Raw genomic sequence first — 20,714 nt, 5'->3', positions numbered from 1 at the left:
TGTTGGTCAGGCTCTATATTTCATGTGATAATGGTTAATGTGGTGCAGAAAATTGGGCCAATATAATGTGCTTAAGTTCAAGACATTTTTTCCAACTAGTTATATAATCCATACTTTACTAAGTGGTGTTATTTCTACTGCAAAAAAAATGCGGTCTGACTGTATCTGTGTAAGGACTGATGCAAACATAACTTCCTGCTGAAAACAGTCACCATATGTACACACTCATATTTCAATATTTGATAAAGTCTGCATATGAAGAACAAGGGCAGAATTAAAGAACATAAGGCAAAAAAACTGAAAGCATGAGGATGACCTACAGGAGCACCTGACGTAGGAGGAGTGAAGGAGAAGGAGAGCGACAGATGGCAGGCAGTAGATTAGCCTTCCCTTGCTGTTCTCTGCCCATGAGAGCATCGATTAGACCACATTCACAAAAACCCACTCTCATTGTTTTTCTCCCCCCTCTCATAATCTCTCTCTTCATCTTATTCATGTTCTCTTTCATGTGCTCGTATCAGCGAACAGGTTAGTAATTAGTCATTTAGCTTCCTAAAAAAATCACTCGTCAATCTGTAATTCTTGTACAGCCCAGTCCCAACCCTCGCTTTGACTCCAGCTCATATTTTCTGGGACATCAAAGCTGTCCCTCTGCCAAAATCCATGATCACTTCCTGTCAACTGACGTTGGACAAGGAAATGCTTGTGTCTGTGGGTTACCGGGCAGGAAGTGTTGAGCAGAAAGATTGGAATTTCTCTCCTCCTTTTCCTCCTCCGACTACATCATGTGAGCCTGACTGGCTGTGGCTGATGGCAGAGGGAGATATGGTGGAAGCAGGTGTTCAGCATGCCAGTAATGAAGTGAATGTGAAAGAAGAAACATGATCGTCTGATTCACAGTGTCCCCATTTAAGATGCAGTGACATAAGTTCAGCTCTGTATTTGACGATTATACATATTCACATCAGCTGTTTAAATTAAATGTGTGAAATTGAGTCTTCATGGTACATGTGGCCTCTGTTATCTGTTCTCTACTGAAGCAAAAGTTCACACTTCTATCCCACAGCGAAAAACTGTTTTATATCTAAACAAGGCAGTTTTGTGGTGGCTGTATTATAACAGGGAGGCACAGTTCTGCAGTCACAAATGGGACCTATAAATATGCTGGCAAGCCCAGCATGCAGGGTGTAAAATTAACTTTTTTAGTCCACCAGTGAAATGGCTGAGAATGTTCATCATGTTACCAGCCGCTGAGTACATTACCATTGTTTTTCTTGGCTGATGGGTGAAGCAAATCTAACAGCCACTTTTACCAGTATATGACCAGTGGATGGTGCTAATTTTGTACCCTGCTACCATGATAGAAGTTAATAGTCTTTTGTCAACAAGGAACCAATGCATGGTACATTTAGTCTGTCGACATGTACTCTAGTACATATAACATGTTGTTACCTACCACAGGGCTCCTGCCAACAATCCCAGAGAATTGGAGTGGGAATCACCAGAGGCCCCTACATATGACACACAATACCTGGTGTCCATGTATTGATACAATACATGCAAAATATGGCCATATAATTCTGTGCCAAGCCCTCCCTAGGTCTAATTTGTAAAGGACAGTAACTCTGCAAAGCTCTCTAGCCAGCTCGTAAAATCTTTATTGTAGTGAACTAAAACAAATGGAGACACAGACCACTTCACCCTTGCACTAAATACACATGTAACAGCAGCTGCATTCCCACGCTTGCTTTGCATGTGCTTGACTTAACCAGAGTGGGTGTCAAGCATGATGTAATAGACTCTATGAAGGGTGAAGTCATAGGTGACAGGAAGGCAGGTTGGAAATCATTTAGACTGCGCTGCTTCGGTGGCAGTGTTGGTCAGTCAGTCTGACCACCACTTAAGTTCAGACTCAGATATCACAGTAACTACTACGTAGATTGCCATAAAATGTTATAAGGACATTTTCAGTACTCAGAGGATGAATCTCACGGACTTAAATGATTATCCAACTTTTCATCTAATGCCAACAGCTGGCCAAATGTTTCACTTATCTTGTGAAATGTTTAAACATCTACTGGATTGATTGGCACAAAATATTGTGCAGGCATTCATGGTTTCCAGGGGATAAGTTTTAATTCCTTTGGTGATCCTCTGACTTTTCACCTGTTGCCAACATCACAACAAAATGTTTATTTCTCAAATATTTTAATTTACGAGTAAATAACTGCAAAACTAAGGGCATTTGAACCAGTCTGAGCTGTGCCATGTGTTTTTTTTTTTTGGTAATTAGCATGCTAATGCACTGAAATGTAATGGTGAATATGGTAAACATTAACATCAACATTTATTAACATCAGCATGTTAGCATTTCCATTGTGAGCCATGTTAGCATGCTGACATTAGCTTTTAGCTACATTGAGCTAAAGGATGAACATGAATCAAACCTGGGCAGTAGCATGAAGAACTGATGTTTTCTTAACACCAAGATGCCACAGGTCACTGACACAACCTCAGTCAGCTGCCACCAGAACCTAAATCTGGTCCAACATAGTACTGAACAGGGATTCATATTTTCCAAGACAGTGAGTGTAAATGTTTTCTTCATGAAGGTTTATCAGTCTAGCTTGTATAGTATTAGTGTTTGGCCACTACGGTGATAAGCGTGGATAGTATTGGAGCATGTCCCAGTAGTTTAAAAGCGTTGGGACATGGCCAGAGTGCTCCTGACTGAAGAGAACAGGAGGAGCCCTGTTTGACTCTGCTGACTGACCAGAATCTCTCTCTCGCTGCCTTTTTTCTCTCCCTCCTCTCTGTGACACCACTATCCTGTTTTAGCTGCAGTATTGACTGATGACTGGGCTGTGACTGTGTGTTTTGCAGATGGCTGCGAGCAGTAGCTGAGGACGCCGTCGGGAGTTCCCCCTCTCTGCCTCTGCCACCTGCAAATATGAATGGTAAGACCACTGCAGTTTGTGTGTGTGAGTGGGTGGAGGAGGGGGGAGGACCAGATATGGATGGGAGTGTGCTCTGTGTGTGTGTGTGTTTTTTTTTTTGTTTTTTTTTTTTTTGGCTCTGCAGCTCTGCTGAGGCCAACACAGTGCTGGTTCTAGTAATAATTCCCAGTCCGATGCGTGTGTGTGGCTGCGTATACATTAATCTGAACACACACTGTTGTTATCATTTGTCGTTTACTGTTCGTGTGAGACAGGTTTTAATTGTAATATCTCCACTTGCCCTCTCTCTACCAGTTTACAATATTTAAGTCCTGCCTTTAGTACATTTGTCATGCTGTATGGTCATGAAACTATTTCTTTCCATACTTTCATACCAGCTTTGTTCAGGGTGCCAGTCACAGAACTACTGTGTATGTTTTGTTATGATGCAGTGAACTGTCCATTCACTGTATCTGCTGACTGACTGTAGAGGAAAAACTGACATGTAGTCAGCCTCAGTGAAAGTGTTGTTCTGTCCTCCTGTCTAAACAAAGTGACACAATAACAGTGTGCTTCATTATCACTTTGTCAATATCAGAGCATTCCTAAATCCTGGCAACCACATGGGCTGGTGTGAGTGTGTGCGTGAGTGTGTGCATGCACCTGCCTTCCTTCCTGTTTCTTTGTAAATCATAAGATGGCTCCCAACTTTTTGTAGTCATGCAGACGGTATGTTAGTAGGCTTTGCTCAGAGTTACCTGTTGTCTGTGTGTGATTTATTTAAACAGTGAGAAAGTTAAACAGCCCTTAGTCTCTTCAAGGAACAGGTTTGCTGAGTAGAACCCATAAATCAGATATTAGATACATTTACTGATATGAAAAGATCTATTTTTATGCCTTTGTGCCTGCAACAGCAGTGGTCGGAGACATTGTTTTTTGTGGTGTCCATCCTGTTCTAATGGATATGATACCTCAGCGCCTAGAGGGGTTTCTTTCAAAATTTGCACAAACGTCCACTTGGACTTGACGATAAACTGATTAGAATTTGGTGGTCAAAGGTCAACCTCACAAAACACGATGCTGGTCATCACTCAAGAATTCAAATGCTAGTTATGACAAAATATCACACAAATGTCTAACAGGATAACATAATGAAGTGATGACATTTTGTATCTAAAGGGTCAAAGGTCAGCTTTACTGTGACATCATAATGTTCTGCAAAAACCCTTTTCTGGCCATTATTCGGCGCCATATGTCAGGAACAGAAGGGAATACGTTTGGTCAGATACGGAAATGGTGACACTAATCTTGGGTGTCCATCTTGAAACTGCGGAGACTGTACAGATCTTCTTTTAAGCCTGGTTGAAGATATGTGTGAAGCATCCACATTTTGCCAAAAAATACATGAAATACTTATCAATTCCTTGAAAGTCTTTACTACATACATATGAGTCTTGATAGATATAAATATAAATTGAAACTTGATTGTTTGGCAGAGGCATACAACCGCGAGGCAGTAATTGTAGTTATTCAGTAAATATAACGGTAGAAGGGATCAGTGCTCACCAGGCTGAGCTATCTAGAAGATAATGGCTAGGTCTTGTGCTTCACACTTCTTCTCTTTCTCTGTAGGTGGTCTAAGTGTTTGGGCGGTCACTCTAGAGGAGAGGGTCAAACATGATCAGAAGTTTGACACCCTTTCCCCATCAATGGGCTATGTCTCAGGTACACACACTGACACAATCATCACCACAGAGATTTTTGGTGCATCATGAACACAGTAATTTCCCTGTCAGTACATTTCACAATGCCATTTCACCAGGACACATCCTTCTGCCATTGGCTTTACATGTATTAAGCAAGGTGATTTCCTAATACCACATAAATACACAGGCACATGTAAATATAAGTAGTTATGAAGTGCTAACAAATGTTGTTGCCATGCTCAGGTGATTAGACTAATACACACACACACACATGTAGGCACGAAAATACAGTAGATAATGGTGTTTGTATGCAGACACATTTTGAGTTTTGCATGCAGGAGAATCTCAATTTTCTTGTGTTTCTTGCCTTTTTTCCTCTCTGTCTCTTTCTGTAGGGGAACAGGCGAGGAAGTTTTTCCTCCAGTCAGGGCTGCCTCCTTCAGTTTTGGCTGAGATATGGTGAGAAACACTCGCACTTTCACACTCACTTACACTCGGATCTTTTGAGAAGGGCTGAACAATATAACCAATAAGATAATCTAACTGCGACCCAGTATGCGATTTTATTAAGTTCCTCTGTGTTCTTTATTATACACAGGCAATAAATCATTCTATAATCTGACCAACGCAACATTGGATACAGTCAACTTACGCTGCTCAAGTTATGATGAAATGAGATTCATTTAATGCATGAATTGATATGAAAAGCATATCTTAATTGAACTATTGAACTGTAAAAATTTTGAACCGCTGTAGAACATAATAACACGTAACGTCAAGCCTTGTGTACAAGTAGTATAAACATCATGACATGAAATATGGAAAAAGAAGGACAAAGCACTGCAAAGCAACAGGCCTGGTGTGAACATTATACATGAAAAATAAATTTGAGTCTAACTGAACTCCAGTCAGTAAGTTGCAGTTTTGTAACTGAAGTGCTTGCTGACCGTGGCTCTGACACTCACCTTGTTGTAAACATGTTGTCAGGAGGAAAGCAGACTCTCTGTTCCAATCACCATTACCTGTCTGCTCTCAGTGCATGCACCGTAACCCCCTCTCTATTGTTCACTCGGCCACACACTCGCTTAAGCAAACAACGTGATAAGTAAACGTGTATTTCACGGAAAGTCGGCCTTGGCCGTTTGCGTGTGCGTGGCATTTTACAGGTTGTTTTCTTCATCTGCTCTTATTCACATATGTTATGTTCAGCATAGGGCAGCATGTGTGTACGTGAAGCTTAGAGTGCCAGTTCTCTCCAATGCATTTGTGAATGTATTTTTTTTTTCCAACTGCAGCTTTTGCAATTTGAAATTTGCATTCTGTTACATCACATTGTCATTTTGAACAGGATTAAGCGTTCAGCCCAATTTTTGATTGATTTGTTCTCTAGGAGTTTTCACTGTAATCTATACTTGAAGCACGAGATCTTTACACTCTTTGATGTGTTTGTCTGTCTGTTATCTGTTTGTTTCTGTCTGCCTCTCAGGGCTCTGGCTGACATGAATAAAGATGGGAAAATGGACAGGTTGGAGTTTTCCATCGCTATGAAGCTCATAAAACTGAAACTCCAGGGTACACAGCTTCCCTCAGCACTGCCAATCATCATGAAGCAGCCTCCAGTGCCTGCTCCCAACCTCAGTAATCTCGGTAACCCAGCCTATGGTACAGTATTATTATTATATACTGTATGTGGATTTTAGAACTGAAATGTGTCTTTTGCTTCAGCTGTCACAGCCTTAAACACAGAAAGAATGTGTAGATTAAAAGATGTAAATGCAATACAGAAGAATTAACAACTATTGTCAAGCTAATGTAAAGTATGTCTGACTGATGTTTGTGCATATACATTTTGACTGCTGTATCATCTAACTGTTACACCTATTGTGTGTGTGTGTGTGTGTGTGTGTGTGTGTGTGTGTGTGTGTGTCCTAGGTATATCTTCTGTACCTACAATGTCGATGATGCCTGGGACAAACCTTGCCATGTTGACCCCTATGTCCATCTCCATGGCAAACCCTGGACTTGCAACTATGACACCAATGACAGGCCTCACTCCTTTGGTTCCTACAGCAACAGGCATGAGCCCTTTAATGGCCTCCACCTCCTCCAGGCCCCTGATGCCCACCATGGGAAACACCACCCTGCCAAATGGCTCCATTCTCCAACCAATGCCAGCTGGAACTTTGGCCCCTGGTACTCATCTTCATTTTTGTTTTTACTCTTCTGTAGTATTGTGTATCTGTCGCTGTGTCATCAGGAGGGTCTCTTGTATGATTTAAGAAGTATTTCACTTCTGGAAAGATGATCTTTGCAGTAGAGAGACACAAATACCAGATAGAATATAGAACAAAGAAACATAGGAGAAGGATTGTGGCATTTACTTAAGAAGTAGAAAACCTACAACTACCAGAATGGACTGCACTGCGCCGCACCGGACCAGTAAACACTCCTGCTGGTGAGTGCCTGTTCAAAAACAATATGGCAGGCAGCTGGTCGCAAACAATCTCATGTTACAGTCAAACACTAAGCTAAAATATGTTTCTGAAAACATTTAAAGTGAGAAATAAGCAACATAGCAACAGAATTGTGCTTAATATTTGATCAGCACTGCCTAGTTTTACTGTTTCATCAGAGTTTGAGAGAGAGAGGGGGGGTGATTACAATCTTTAGTTCAAGCAACAGCCCTAGAGCCAGCAAAAATACGCAGCATGACGCCAAATGCATCACTTGCAAATAAGCAGGGAGATCTGGGCGCTGATAAGATGGAGGGCAGGTTAACATAGGTTTTTTTACACATACTACCCACAATGTTATGATACAAAGCTAACTGAGAGTTGGCAAAGTAGCCCTTTAAATACACAAATCTGTCCTTTGATTATCACTTTCTCACAATGTCATGCTTTGAGAGTAAAAATTGTCTATGTTTGCAGCAGAGCACAGATTATAAAATATTTCTGAAGGGAAAAAGAGGGTTCTGCAGAGTCAGATCTCTTTGTCTCATCTCCATACAAACACCTACCCTGTCGTTGGCAAGCTGGGCTGGATGACAGTGTATCACTGACCCACTGTAGGACTCCTAACAGAAGTCTGTGTGTTAGGGTGAACGGCATCAAGATTTTATGGTTAAGGTTGATGAGGTTATCATAGTGATGCAGATAATTATATGAAAGTATTTGATGGATATGTGTGCTGTGTGTTTTCAGGCCAACCTCTCTCTGCATCCCCCTACTCCTCTCCGCTTGGACGCTCCGCTTCTCCTGCTAGTATGAACAAAGCCTCATCGCTGCTGGACCTGGGATCTATCAGGTAACAAACGCAAAAAAAAAACCACACACAGAAATTTGGAAGCACTAAGCAGCTTCCCTTTTTGCACAATCAGTGCCTCATTAATCTTGTCCGTCTCTTTGAAGTGTATCAAAAACACATTGGACCCCCTGAAGTTTGGTGCATTCAGCTCATAGTTTTGTCTTTCAGCTCTGCTTCCTCGTCCCCCTCTGTGATGTCCCCCATGGCTGCTGTTCCCAGCGACTGGGCTGTGCCACATGCCTCCAGACTCAAGTACAGACAGCAGTTCAACGGCTTGGATAAACAAATGACAGGATACCTCACTGGTACGAAGTGTATGTGTGAGTGTGTGTGTGTGTGTGTGTGTGTGTGTGTGTGTGTGTGTGTGTACTGTATGTGAACAGCGTAGTGGTCATCCAAAACCAAACTGTGCCTGGAATGCAGGCGTGGATGTTCATGTTGAACAACAGTCAGTGATGATTTCACAACAGTTGCCTCCCTTTTTTTTCTGTGTGTCAAGCCTTAACTACCTCTAAGGAAGTAAAGGCTGTGTCTGCGGCAGCTGTGGGTGTGTTCAGTCACAGCAGCAGCAGTTTCTCAACACCAACACACACACACACACACACGCACTCTCAGCCAAGTATGTATCTGCCTTTTTCGTTGTGTTTCTGCAGGCCTTGCTGGACCTGTTCTTATGAAATGGCCATGATGGGTGCACACACATATACTTACTCACTTCAGCCACACTTGCAGATGATTACCTCACAGTATGACTTTGCACATTATGTGCGGTTCAACAGAGGTCTAGGAGATATGGAGAAAAATGAAATATCACAATAGTTTTAACCAAATATCTTTATCGTTATTGCAACAATATTTTAGGGTTGAGTATAGGTGCTTTCGCAAAATATTTACACAATGAGATTTTTGATGACTAATCATCCCTAATGTGGATATAATGACTGAATGTGTAAAGGCAAACAATAGAGCAGCCAGAACAGTTTGATAAGTTCAGAAAATTGCATCACTTACTGTAATGCAGCCTTTAAAACCAGGAGAGGGCAACATCTACAATATTACGATATCTAAAATCTAAGATAGTGTTAATATGAAGTGGATATATTGCTCAGCCCTAGTCCAAGATGTTCAATAAATTATATTCTATATATCTTTTAGCTCTTGGCTCAATCTCTTTGTGGATTGTAGCATATGGACAAGCACTGTCTGTAAAAGAAATCTTCACCTGTTAAGCTGTTGTTCACACTGTCACAGTCCTTTGATAATCATCTCTTATATCTAAGTGAATGAATGAGGATTGAAAAGGTTCTAGTTTCCTATTTCAGTATCAGTTTTTTTTTTTTTTTCTCACTTTTAATTTAACATCAAGAGAACGTGGATGCAGTCTTGGAAACCAGCTGTGATGATGCATGGGACTCTTTGTTCACCTGCTACATTTTAATTTAATGAGTAAATTGCCATGTACTGTACAGGTCCTTACATACACACACACACACACACACACACACACACACACACACACACACCCTTGACCTTTTCATTCCTCCACCACGCCTGCACATCTATGCCGTACAGGTGCTTTAATGTTTGTCACTCTCGTTGCCAGGTCAGCAGGTGAGAGGTGCCATGGCGACCACGATGCTGACTCAGACACAGCTGGCTTCCATCTGGTAAGAATGTGTCTGTACACGTCTTATGATTGCTACAGTGTTGTGTTCAAGAGCCAAAAGTCGGGTTTGGTAGCCAGACTAAAGAAACTTCATTCCACTGTAGCTGGTATGACAGTAGGCCATTGATGGTTGTCAAGGCTGCTCTGAGTATCAATTATCAGTAAATACAAGGAAATAACTTTGGTTATTGTAAATTATAATAGTGTAACTCTGCTGTGATTTTTTTTTTTGGTTTTAACTCCTGAGTTAAAAATTGCTGATGATCCCTATAACTGGTCCCAGATGTTTAAGGATACATAATTAAACACAGTTGTCCGACCTATCTGATGTTTCTGCTGTGCTTATTTTATTAACTGTATTGCTTTGCTAGTGTTTATGATAAACTGTGGATGGAGCGGCAGTGATTTAGCCAACGTCTTTCCCAATTTGCTGCCCATGAAGTAGCTCCAGACTTTGTACCGTATAACATCAAAAATTTGAGTTTAGGCACTCTAGTTTTTGGATTTGGGAAAGAGGTGTTCACGTTAACTAATATTTTTATGACTGTCTTAGACCATAGGAATTTTATAAATTTTGAAAAAGAGTGTATTTCCCCTTTAACTACCAAGCTCAGCCTAAATTAAATTTGACAACAAAGGTTGTAACCATATTGAATACCTTCTGTGTGGTGCAAAATATTTCCTAGTTGTCTTTAAGTACCCTCCTTTCCTGTAATTAATTCTATCGCAGTGTCAGTATGAAATCATGTATAAACCTTGCCCCTTTAATTTGCGGCCCTCACACAGGACTTTAGCTGATGTGGATAAGGACGGCAAGCTAAAAGCTGAGGAGTTTATTCTGGCAATGCATCTTGTGGACATGGCAAAGATGGGGCAACCACTGCCGCTAACACTGCCAACTGAACTGGTACCACCCTCACAAAGGTATGTGCACACATATGGCACAGTTTAAGAAAAACATGGCAAACACCCTGAACAGTAGATATAAGTGTTTCCAACATCTAGGTACATGAATCATGGACTACATAGATGTTTATTTCATATTGTAAATGTAATATTTTTATTGTGTGCAGTCCAACAAGTTGTTTTAATTCTGTGTTCCAGGAGTGCAGTGAATGGATCCAGCTCTTCTCTCTATGCAGCGCTGACTGAAGACTTTGACGTAGAGCCTCCACAGAAAAACAAACCCAACAGTCAGTACTCACACTACCAGACCTAACACACAGTGTAGCCTTGTTTAACTGCTGCATTATGTTCAGTGTCCTTCTCTATGTTCTTCATAATTAAAATAATGTAAGGCTGCAACAATACCTAGCAACCAGATAAGATCGAAGTCTACAGTCAAACTTGCTGTTTATTTTTGTACTCACACTGACAAGTCATAATTTAATAGCATAAACATACATACAGTATCTCACATAAGTGAGTATACCCCTCCCATTTTTTGCAAATATTTCATTATATCTTTTCATGAGACAACACTATAGAAATGACACTTTGATTTAACTTAAAGTAGTCAGTGTACAGCTTGTACAGTAGTATAGATTTACCTTCCTCTGAAAATTACTCAAAACACAATCATCAACATCTAAACAGCTGGCAACATAAGTGAGTACCCCCACAGTGAACATGTTCAAATTGTGCCTAAAGTGTCAATATTTTGTGCGCCAACCATTATTATCTAGCACTGCCTTAACCCTTTTGGGCATGGAATTCACCAGAGCTCACAGGTTGCTTCAGGAATCCTCTCCCACTCCTCCATGATGACATCATGGAGCAGATGGATGTGAAGACACCTTGCACTACCCCACCTTCAGCTTGAGGATGGCCCACAGGTGCACAGGTGAGTTTAGGGCTGGATACATACTTGGCCAGTCCATCACCTTCACCTTCAGCTTCCTCAGCAAGGCAGTTGTCATCTTCTAGGTGTGTTTTGGGTCACTATCATGTTGGAAAACTGTATTGCAGCTCAGTTTCCGAAGAGGGGCGATCATGCTCTGCTTGGAATTCGTGTTTCCCTAAATGAACCCAGCTCCCTAGAGCCACCAGCACTCATGCAGCCCCAAACCATGATGCTGCCACCACTATACTTGACTATAGGCAAGGGACAGCTGTCTTGGTGCTCTTCACCAAGGTGCCACACATGCTGAGAGAGCACCAAGACAACTGTCCCTTGCCTACAGTCAAGTATAGTGGTGGCAGCATCATGGTTTGGGGCTGGGGAAACATGAATTCCAAGCAGAGCATGATCGCCCCTCTTCAGAAACTGGGCTGCAAGTTTTCATTATCAAGTTTTCCAACATGATAATGACCCAGAACACACCTAGAAGATGACAACCGCCTTGCTGAGGAAGCTGAAGGTGAAGGTGATGGACTGGCCAAGTATGTATCCAGCCCTAAACTCACCTGTGCACCTGTGGGCCATCCTCAAGCTGAAGGTGGGGTAGCGCAAGGTGTCTTCACATCCATCTGCTCCATGATGTCATCATGGAGGAGTGGGAGAGGATTCCTGAAGCAACCTGTGAGCTCTGGTGAATTCCATGCCCAAAAGGGTTAAGGCAGTGCTAGATAATAATGGTTGGCACTCAAAATATTGACACTTTAGGCACAATTTGGACATGTTCACTGTGGGGTGTACTCACTTATGTTGCCAGCTGTTTAGATGTTGATGGCTGTGTTTTGAGTAATTTTCAGAGGAAGGTAAATGTATACTACTATACAAGCTGTACCCTGACTACTTTAAGTTAAATCAAAATGTCATTTCTATAGTGTTGTCCCATGAAAAGAGATAATAAAATATTTCCTTAAACGGGAGGGGTGTACTCACTTATGTGAGATACTGTATATTGTTGAAACATACAGAATGGCCACTTGCAGCGGCCTAAACTGCAGCCAAATATCTCAGAGTGTAGGGCAGCACAGTTTTATGTTGGGTTTGTACACACCATCATCTTACGCAGACGCAAGTTGTAACAGCTTGTATTAAGAGTTATATCAAGAGTTTTTAAATTTTAGGTTCACAGTGAAAAGCTATTTTAAAATCCCTAAATCTCCCAAACACCAATTACAATCTCACTGTAACTGGTCAGTGGCAGTTTTGCTGAAATACAGTTTAATATTTATATATGTTTCTGTTTTAACTGTCCATCAACCTCCTTTTTTAAGCACACAGGTTCAAATAATCAATCAATAATTAGTCAAATAGATCATTAAAAAAAAAGGCAAAGTCTGTGTAACCACTGCAGCGTCCAATAGGCACATCAGCAATTTTGATACTAAAAAGAGAGTTCATATTTAAAACATTTACTGCTTAAACCTTATTAAGATTAAAATAAGTTCCATAAGTTGATATCCGGTCTGGTACGTGAGCTTAAACCGGTTTGACTTTACATAAACCAGTTGAACTGGCATTTGTCATTATGACACGTTCTGACAAATTAAAAAGTACATGACATCAGTAACCTGTGCTGGTGACGTCACTGTGCTAAATCCAATTTGTATTGCGTTAATAATAATATGACAACATGTTGGATGTTGACAGCTGTCTGGAGGGAGAAGTGCACAAGTGCACAGCTGTTATTTATGTGGTTTGTTCACATGATGTAACAGAAGTTGATATTTAATGGATTCAGGTTGACAGAGAGCTCTGATGTTATGTCACAATAGTTGGATGCTCACTTGCTGTTGGGACAGGGTGACATAATAGTCCACTTGGGAGAGGCTGCTGAGTCAAGTGTGACCCTTGGTGGTAACATTCGGTACACCACTCAATATCAAGCTGGTTTGAAAATGTTTACATCCGCCCAACCCTGACTTCCAGTCATCATTATAAATACAACAACTTAATTGAAACTCTTTATTTGTCTTATTAAGTGACGTTTGAGGATAAATTCAAAGCCAACCTGGAGCGTGGGAATGCAGAACTGGAAAGAAGACGACTTGCGCTGCAGGAGGCGGAGAGGAAAGAGCGGGAGCGTCAAGCTCAGAAGGAGAGAGAGGAGCGAGAGAGGAGAGAGAGGGAGGCTCGGGAGGCTGAGGAGAGGAGGAGGAAAGAGGAGGAGAGGAGGCTGGAGCGGCAGAGGGAGCTGGAAAGGCAGAAAGAGGAGGAGCGACAGAGAGAGATCGAGAGGAAAGAGGTGAGGGACTTTTTAGAAATATAAATGGTCCCTCCTTTATAGTCACAGCAAAGAGTTTCTTTCCACTTCATTGTCCTGTATGGGTTCATTCCAGGCTGCACAGCGGGAGCTCGAGCGTCAGAGGAAGGAGGAGTGGGAGAGGAGGCGGCGAGGAGAGCTCCAGATAAAAAAGGAGCAGGAGCAGGATGAGATCATCCAATTGAAAGCCAAGAAGAGGAGTCTTGAGATGGAGCTGGAGGCTGTGGTGAGTGGTGGAGAGACGTATAGGTTTATTTAGGTGCAACATATCACACGTAGACGTACTATAGCCTCACCATGGGTGCTTCTCTTTATCCAGCTGTCTCTCACCTTCATGAACACATTAAGTGGAGTTGATAAAGTTTTGTTCATCCTCTCTCTCTCTGTTTTTCACTACCTCAGGGTAACAAGCATCGTCAGATCTCAGACCGGCTGCGTGACTTCCAGAACAAGAAGAAGCATCAGAAGACGGAGCTGGATCTGACCAATCAAAGAAAAGAGACACGCCAGCAGGACATTAACAACCTGCAGAAACAGCTAGAGGTGTGTGGGTGTGTGTGTGTGTGTGTGTGTGGGTGTGTGGGTGTGTCTGAGTTGTTCATGACATTTATTAATGGTTCTAACAGTTTTGTGTTAGCTGTGATTTATGTGCTCATTTCTTTCTTGAGAGACAATGTAATAGAGTGCTGTGGAAATGAGTCCTAAAACCCAGAAATTAGTCAGCATGTTTGCACTTCTGTCTTCCTTGCCTAGAAGAAGAATTGGGTTTGTTGAATGGGATATTGGTTAAATTTTTGAAATAAGGTCTGTGGTCAGCACATGAAATGCAAGAAACGTTCACGTTCTGTTTATTTATTTATTTTAACTGGGACAGTGCACAGCTACTTAGTTGCACCAGAGTTAGCTGTAAGCTAATTTTCATTTCTAGTCACTGGACAGGAAACAGAGAATAATTTATCTGCTAAAAGACACTATTGTATGAAATTACACAATTACAAAATAGAACATATTCATGACAAAGTGGCTTCAGCAATAATAACAACAATACAACTAGAACATTAACATATAACAAGATTTCATAGTGTTAGATCAAGTGTTTGAGTTAATGTGTGATGGGTACATGATTGGGTTGATTTCTATGACATATTATGTCAATAAATATGCTCTTATATGTATTTAAAAACATCATTGCTAACAAGAGTCTAAATGGGAGTACAGAACATCATCATAGCAAACATGGCTTTACAGCTTTATTGTGATTGCAACGATGACGTGATGTAACTGCAGTGTAGTTTGTTTATAGCTGTATGTTAGCTTTTCACTTCTGCCGATATAATTTATGCCTCAAAAATTGTAAAAGAGGTGTTCATTTGTGAAGATGTCTTGCTGAACAAAACGTGTAGGTATCAAACAGCCTATTTTCTACAATAATTGCAATTTTCCAGTGGAAAATACCATAGATTTTTTGACGAGGAAACAAGGGGGATGTTAACGTTTGGGTGGCTTTACAAAAAAAAAAAAAAAAGTCATCACTGCAGCACTACATGTATATAATCTTTTCCCAAATATTTTCCTTCCATAACACAATTTGTGTTGTTTCTGCTGCATTTCCTCTTGTTTAGGAGTTCCAGAGGAAGTTGTCCCAGCTGACTCCGGAGCAGAAGAGACTGACGGAGAAACTCAGAAACATGTCACTGAATAACATGCCTGGTTAGTATTGATGGATGAAATGACAGAGTTTTAGAACCACATTTTCCAGCAGCACTGTTCAATGAATGTTTGATAAGAGAACACAATAATGGGCAAAATGAATAGTTATAGCACAGTTAATTCAGAATATATATTAATAAAAAATATGGAATAATATCTTAATGCAACAAAGAAATGAAAACCATATGAATAAGGATGCAGTTCTAGAAATTTTCACTTTGTAAATCACTTTTTTTCTGGGAAAAAAACCACTTTTATTTTACTCGAAAGAATTGTAGATTATTTAACTGTATTTTGTGTATTATTAGTGTCAACCATGTCGACGATGAAGGTAGCTGCCACGGAGAAAAAAGCGACATGTGTGAAACTGCGAGAGCAGCTGGAAGCTCTGGAAAAAGAGACTGCTGCCAAACTGTCTGAGATGGACCAGTACAACAGTGATATGCAGGTAAGAATTTAATGCATAGTTAACATGAGTTATGAGTTTTAACATGGTGTCAATTAAAATGACAGTTCACATAGAATATTCATAATGAGTCTCTCAGAATGTCTCAAATAATATGACATTATATCTTAATCATATCTAAACGTCTAGCCCAGTTTGGAGGTTACACCTATGCACTTGTTTCCTAAATCATCGCCACATCGATCAGTCAGACTCATTCTTATTATAAATGTCAATAATACAAATGGAAAAAATAACTGGATTGAAAGTTTGATGCAGGACAGAAAATGGACTTCTACCCAGTGCCATGGTAGTACATTATATGAACAGAAGTGTGTTTGTTAAATTGACGAAATGTGATGCTCTAATACAGAACTGGAATGTTTTCCTGTTGTTTCCCTTACAAACTTAACTCATTACATTTTTATGTCTTGTTTACCTAATTTAAGCACTTGTGTGTGTAATAGATTTAGGGGTTTTTTGTATTTAAAGAGCAGGTGAAAAAATGTTTTTAAAAAATGTTCCACATTTTTGGAGTGTGCAATTCCTGTTTCCAAGCTGTACTGATTTCGTACTAACTACAGCAGCTTGGCCCTTGGTGCCTCTTCTCTCCTCCTCCTCCAGTCATTCCTTTCCATCGTAACCTTCTTTCTAACCTTCTGATACTGACTTCACCCCTTTGTTATCTGTAACTTTGATTTAGCTCTTATGCACTTCTCTTTCTTCTTTTCCTATGCTGGATGACTTTCCTCCATTTCCCCTCTTTCCCCTCTCACCCATCTCTTATCCCTTGTCCCTAACTTTACAGTATGTGGGTGATGAGGACACTATGCTTCAGGCTGTCTTCTGTCTGCTGACCTGCCTCCGTAACCTCTTCTACCTACTAAAGGTTTTCGCTTTAGGTCTCTTTGTTGTCTTTTTCCTCCTTTTTTTTCCTGATCTTTCATCGCCCGGCTCATATGTCTCCATCACTCTGACATCTTGTGTCTTTGATGTTTTAGCTCTGTTGACATATCTCTCTTTTTATTTTCACGTCACCCTTCTTCAACTTGCCCAATGTTTAAGCACCTTTTTGCATGCTCCGTGTGTATGTGCATGTCATGTGTGTTCATTCCTTCCCCCATCATGTCTGTCTAGTCAGGTCATTCTTTGATTCAGTCATATATCTTTCGTTCTGCCGGTAAGGTGTGTTTTTTTGTGTGTTTGTGCATCAGGAACTGAGGGAGAGCCAGAGAAAACAGCAGGCAGCTCTCGAAAAACTACAGAGCATCAAGGAGGACAAGCGGCGTGAGCTGAGTCGAAAGAAAAAGGAGGAGGAGGAGAGGAAGAGGAGAGAAGCGGAAAGGAAACGGCAGGAGGAGGAGAGAAGGCGGAGGGAGGAGGAAGAGGCTCAGAGGTATTTTGCTTTCACACAGATTTATCATTAAATGTATTAAAGCAAAAAATATGATTTCTCTAGCTACTCTAAAATGTCCATTCCTTCACCTCAACATACAAACTTTAAAACAATGTCTCACTCACAGGCGTATTAAGATGGAAAAAGAACGCCAATGGCAGGAGAAGCTGAAGAGGGACGAAGAGGAGCGTCTGAGGAGACTTCAGGAGGAGAAAGAGGCCAAACAAAGGGAGGAGGAGGAGAGGGAGAGACTGGCCCTCATCCAGGCTGCCAAGGAGGAGGCTGAACGAGAACTCAGAGCAAAGGAGGAGGCAGAGCGGAAGAGAAGAGAGGCAGAGGAGAGGAAGAGAAGAGAGGAAGAGGAGCGGCAGAAGCAAGCAGAGAGACGAAGGCAGGAGGAGGAGAGGAGGCGGCAGGAGGAGGAGAGGAGGCAGCTGGAGGAGGAGAGGAGGCAGCTAGAGGAAGAAAGGAGGAAACTGGAGGAAGAGAGGAGGAAAGAGGAGAAGAGACGGAAAGAAGAGGAGGACCGGCGCAAGAGGGAGGAGGAGAAGAAGAGGTTAGAGGAGGAGCGGAGAGAGTTGGAGCGTCAAAGAGAGAAGGAGGAGGAGGAGAAGAGGAGACAGAGGGCAGCCATGGCCGCCGTCCGAGATGCGGAGGAGAGAAGAAAGCGAGAGGAGGAGGAGAGAAAGAAGAGAGAGGAGGAGGAGAGGAGAAGGAGGGATGAAGAAAGGAGGAGGGTCCAGCAGCAGCAGGACGAGGAGAGGAGGCAGCGTGAGGAGGAAAGAAAGAGGGCGGAGGAGGAGAGGAAGAGAAAAGAGGAGGAAGAGGAAAGGAGGAAAGCCGAGGAGGCGAGAAAGAGGAAGGTGGAGGCACCTCGTCAGCAGCAGCAGCAGCCAGGTGGAGGAGGGAAGGTTGATATTCAGGAGAAGCTGACGGCTCTTCTGAAAGGACTGGAGGAGAGGAAGGGTGAGACACAAACATCTTTTATTATTTTCCTTTGCTTCTCTGTCATCTCTCTTCCTGTCTTCAGTTTGTATTAAAAACACTATTGAAACTCAGCTCAGATCCTGATGTTCTCCTGTAGGTGGGCAACCCAGGGCCAGACAACACAGGAAGTCAGCAGCACTCACATCCTTCAAAGCTCTCTACCCGTTCACTGCCCGAAACAATGAAGAGCTTGACTTTGAAGCAGATGATATCATCGAGGTGAGACTGAATATGATGTCTCATGAGGGCTTGACAAAAGATCTCACTGAGAAGAATACCTTTCTCCGTATAGGCATATAATTCTGTTCCTCTTTGTCTTTCTCAAACTCTCCTGTCTGCTCCTGCCAGGTTGATGAGACAACAGAGCGGGAGGAGGGTTGGTTGTACGGCAGCAGACAGGGGAAGATGGGCTGGATCCCAGAGAGCTACGTCGAGAGATTGGCTCCATCAGACACGGCTAATAACACTCCTGCCGCTGCTGCTGCTGCTCCTAAAATGGCGCTTCAGTCACAGCTCTCCAATGCTCTCGAGGCTGTCAAGGCATCAGGAACAAAGTCAGCCTTTACGCCAACGCACTCTCCACACCCTGCACCCTCTGAGACACACGGACAGGTGAGTGGTTTCAACCTATACAACAAGTCCTTTTACTGCTGCGCCAAGTGGAGGATTATTGTCTGGACATGTGGAAACACTCTGACACACTGTACTGTCTTTCTCTCTGACAGAAGGTGGTGGGTAATCTGTTAGCCCAGGCCCTGTGCTCATGGACGGCAAAGACAGATAACCATCTGAACTTCAACAAGGATGATGTCATTCAGGTGTTGGAGCAGCAGGAAAACTGGTGGCTGGGAGAGCTGAACAATGAACGGGGCTGGTTCCCCAAAACATACGTGACACTGCTGGGAGAAGAAGAGAGTTCAGAGTGAGTCTTTACTATCACATCTTTGGTCTCCATAATTAAACTAGTTGGGGGGAAAGTATTTTTGTCTCTTTTTTAAAACAAACAGCAACTTTACAACATTTTCAAATTTTAAATTCCTCTTGGAGCCCTTTCTAGAGACTTCACTAGTTATGTCAAATTCACACAAGCCATGATGGCAAATTATTGGTTTAGCTGGCAAATATCACCACTGACTTTTGACTGAACCACACACTGATGCAGTCATAGGTTGATGACTAAACATTAAAGACATTCTTCACCAACAAAATGACCATTTGTATATTAATTACTTATTGCGTGTTACCTTGAATACATGAAGAAAATTTTGTTAGCATACGTCTCCTGTATAAAGAATCCAAAAAGGTGAAAATTCCTCATGAATTGAAATAATCAGGGACCATGTTCAAAACTATATCAGAACGTCTGTTTACGAACTCTCACACAACTCATGCAGTATCATCCAAGTCTCTTTGTCCAGTTGTTTGCACAGTACTTTCCAAACATATGCATTTTTACTAAAACTTGACAATTTAAAACACGTCAGTACAAACAGGGTCATGCACCGCCAAGGGGTGAACTCTTCAAGCGGACATCATATGCTCGCATGTGCTCAGGCACTCTCAGGGCGTGCTGCTTGCCGGCAGAAGTGTTTTAAATAGCTTGCAAAGAATGTTAGCCTTTTTTGGATTCTATGTTCAGCGTAAGGTCATGCGAGAAAAATGCTTTCTTTGTGAATTGAAGGTAAACACAGGGTGAGTAACTGATTAAAAAATAGGTCGTTTTGTGGGTAGAGTACTCCTTAAAGTGTCTCACATTTTGAAAATGTGGGCGTTAGTGACTATACAAAAGAGAAAATGAGGCGCGCGCGCGTGTGTGTGTGTGTGTGTGTGTGTGGCATGTTGCCTCACTTCTCCCTGCTCAGAGACTACTTTGCCAGGAGGAGAGCAGATGCCAGCTCTTGAGGCAGACCTTCAGTGAGATACTGTAGCAACTCAAATTCAGTCAGCACAAGCCCCCCCACCAGGGGCCTTTATCTCAACTAGCAATCATATTTATTTACATTAATGCTAACGTTAGCGCTACCTTGTGTCGGGTCTGCTCCATGGACTGGGTGCTTGCTGCTGAGATGCTGAAGCGCTGAAATCGTGCTGTTGTGTTGGGCTAGTTTGGTTTTACAAAAGCCACAATGTACACTGTTTTTTTGTTTCAACTTGAAATGATCCCAAACTTTAGTTCAACAGTAGAGGGAATCTCTTGCGCTTCAGCCCTTCCGCAATTGGAGGTCGGTGCTTCTCAGAACAGGACAATATAGATCAAAATAACCCTGTGGAGGAATCCACAAGAAAAGCACTGGAGCACTCAGATCACTTGTGATGAATTTATTAATGACTAACGTTTCAACGCCAACTGCGTCTTCATCAGAGTCAAAACGGTTCATTATGTCTTCAATTTCTTTTCTTTTTTTTTC

The 20,714-nt window shown here is 41.9% G+C and overlaps 1 protein-coding gene across 2 annotated transcripts in view; it reads left to right on the top strand.

The window, feature by feature from the left end:
* itsn2b (intersectin 2b) overlaps positions 1-20,714 on the top strand; it is a 44,150-nt gene that overhangs the window by 6,734 nt on the left and 16,702 nt on the right. The window contains exons 2-21 of one of the 2 annotated variants that reach the window (XM_049594240.1): positions 2,884-2,957; positions 4,569-4,661; positions 5,038-5,101; positions 6,129-6,289; positions 6,575-6,835; positions 7,846-7,948; positions 8,117-8,253; positions 9,552-9,615; positions 10,401-10,538; positions 10,719-10,807; positions 13,488-13,750; positions 13,845-13,994; positions 14,171-14,311; positions 15,391-15,478; positions 15,787-15,926; positions 17,138-17,319; positions 17,447-18,285; positions 18,404-18,525; positions 18,655-18,918; positions 19,032-19,228. In XM_049594240.1, coding sequence (XP_049450197.1) covers positions 2,951-2,957; positions 4,569-4,661; positions 5,038-5,101; positions 6,129-6,289; positions 6,575-6,835; positions 7,846-7,948; positions 8,117-8,253; positions 9,552-9,615; positions 10,401-10,538; positions 10,719-10,807; positions 13,488-13,750; positions 13,845-13,994; positions 14,171-14,311; positions 15,391-15,478; positions 15,787-15,926; positions 17,138-17,319; positions 17,447-18,285; positions 18,404-18,525; positions 18,655-18,918; positions 19,032-19,228 — 3,503 coding nt within the window. In that variant the 5' untranslated portion in view covers positions 2,884-2,950. Of the gene's footprint in view, positions 1-2,883; positions 2,958-4,568; positions 4,662-5,037; positions 5,102-6,128; positions 6,305-6,574; positions 6,836-7,845; positions 7,949-8,116; positions 8,254-9,551; positions 9,616-10,400; positions 10,539-10,718; positions 10,808-13,487; positions 13,751-13,844; positions 13,995-14,170; positions 14,312-15,390; positions 15,479-15,786; positions 15,927-17,137; positions 17,320-17,446; positions 18,286-18,403; positions 18,526-18,654; positions 18,919-19,031; positions 19,229-20,714 lie in introns of both variants that reach the window. The other variant, XM_049594233.1, reaches the window with a different exon arrangement.

Source organism: Epinephelus fuscoguttatus, linkage group LG2 (assembly GCF_011397635.1).
Source record: "Epinephelus fuscoguttatus linkage group LG2, E.fuscoguttatus.final_Chr_v1".
NCBI lineage: Eukaryota > Metazoa > Chordata > Actinopteri > Perciformes > Serranidae > Epinephelus > Epinephelus fuscoguttatus.
This window is presented reverse-complemented; position numbering and strand designations above follow the sequence as displayed.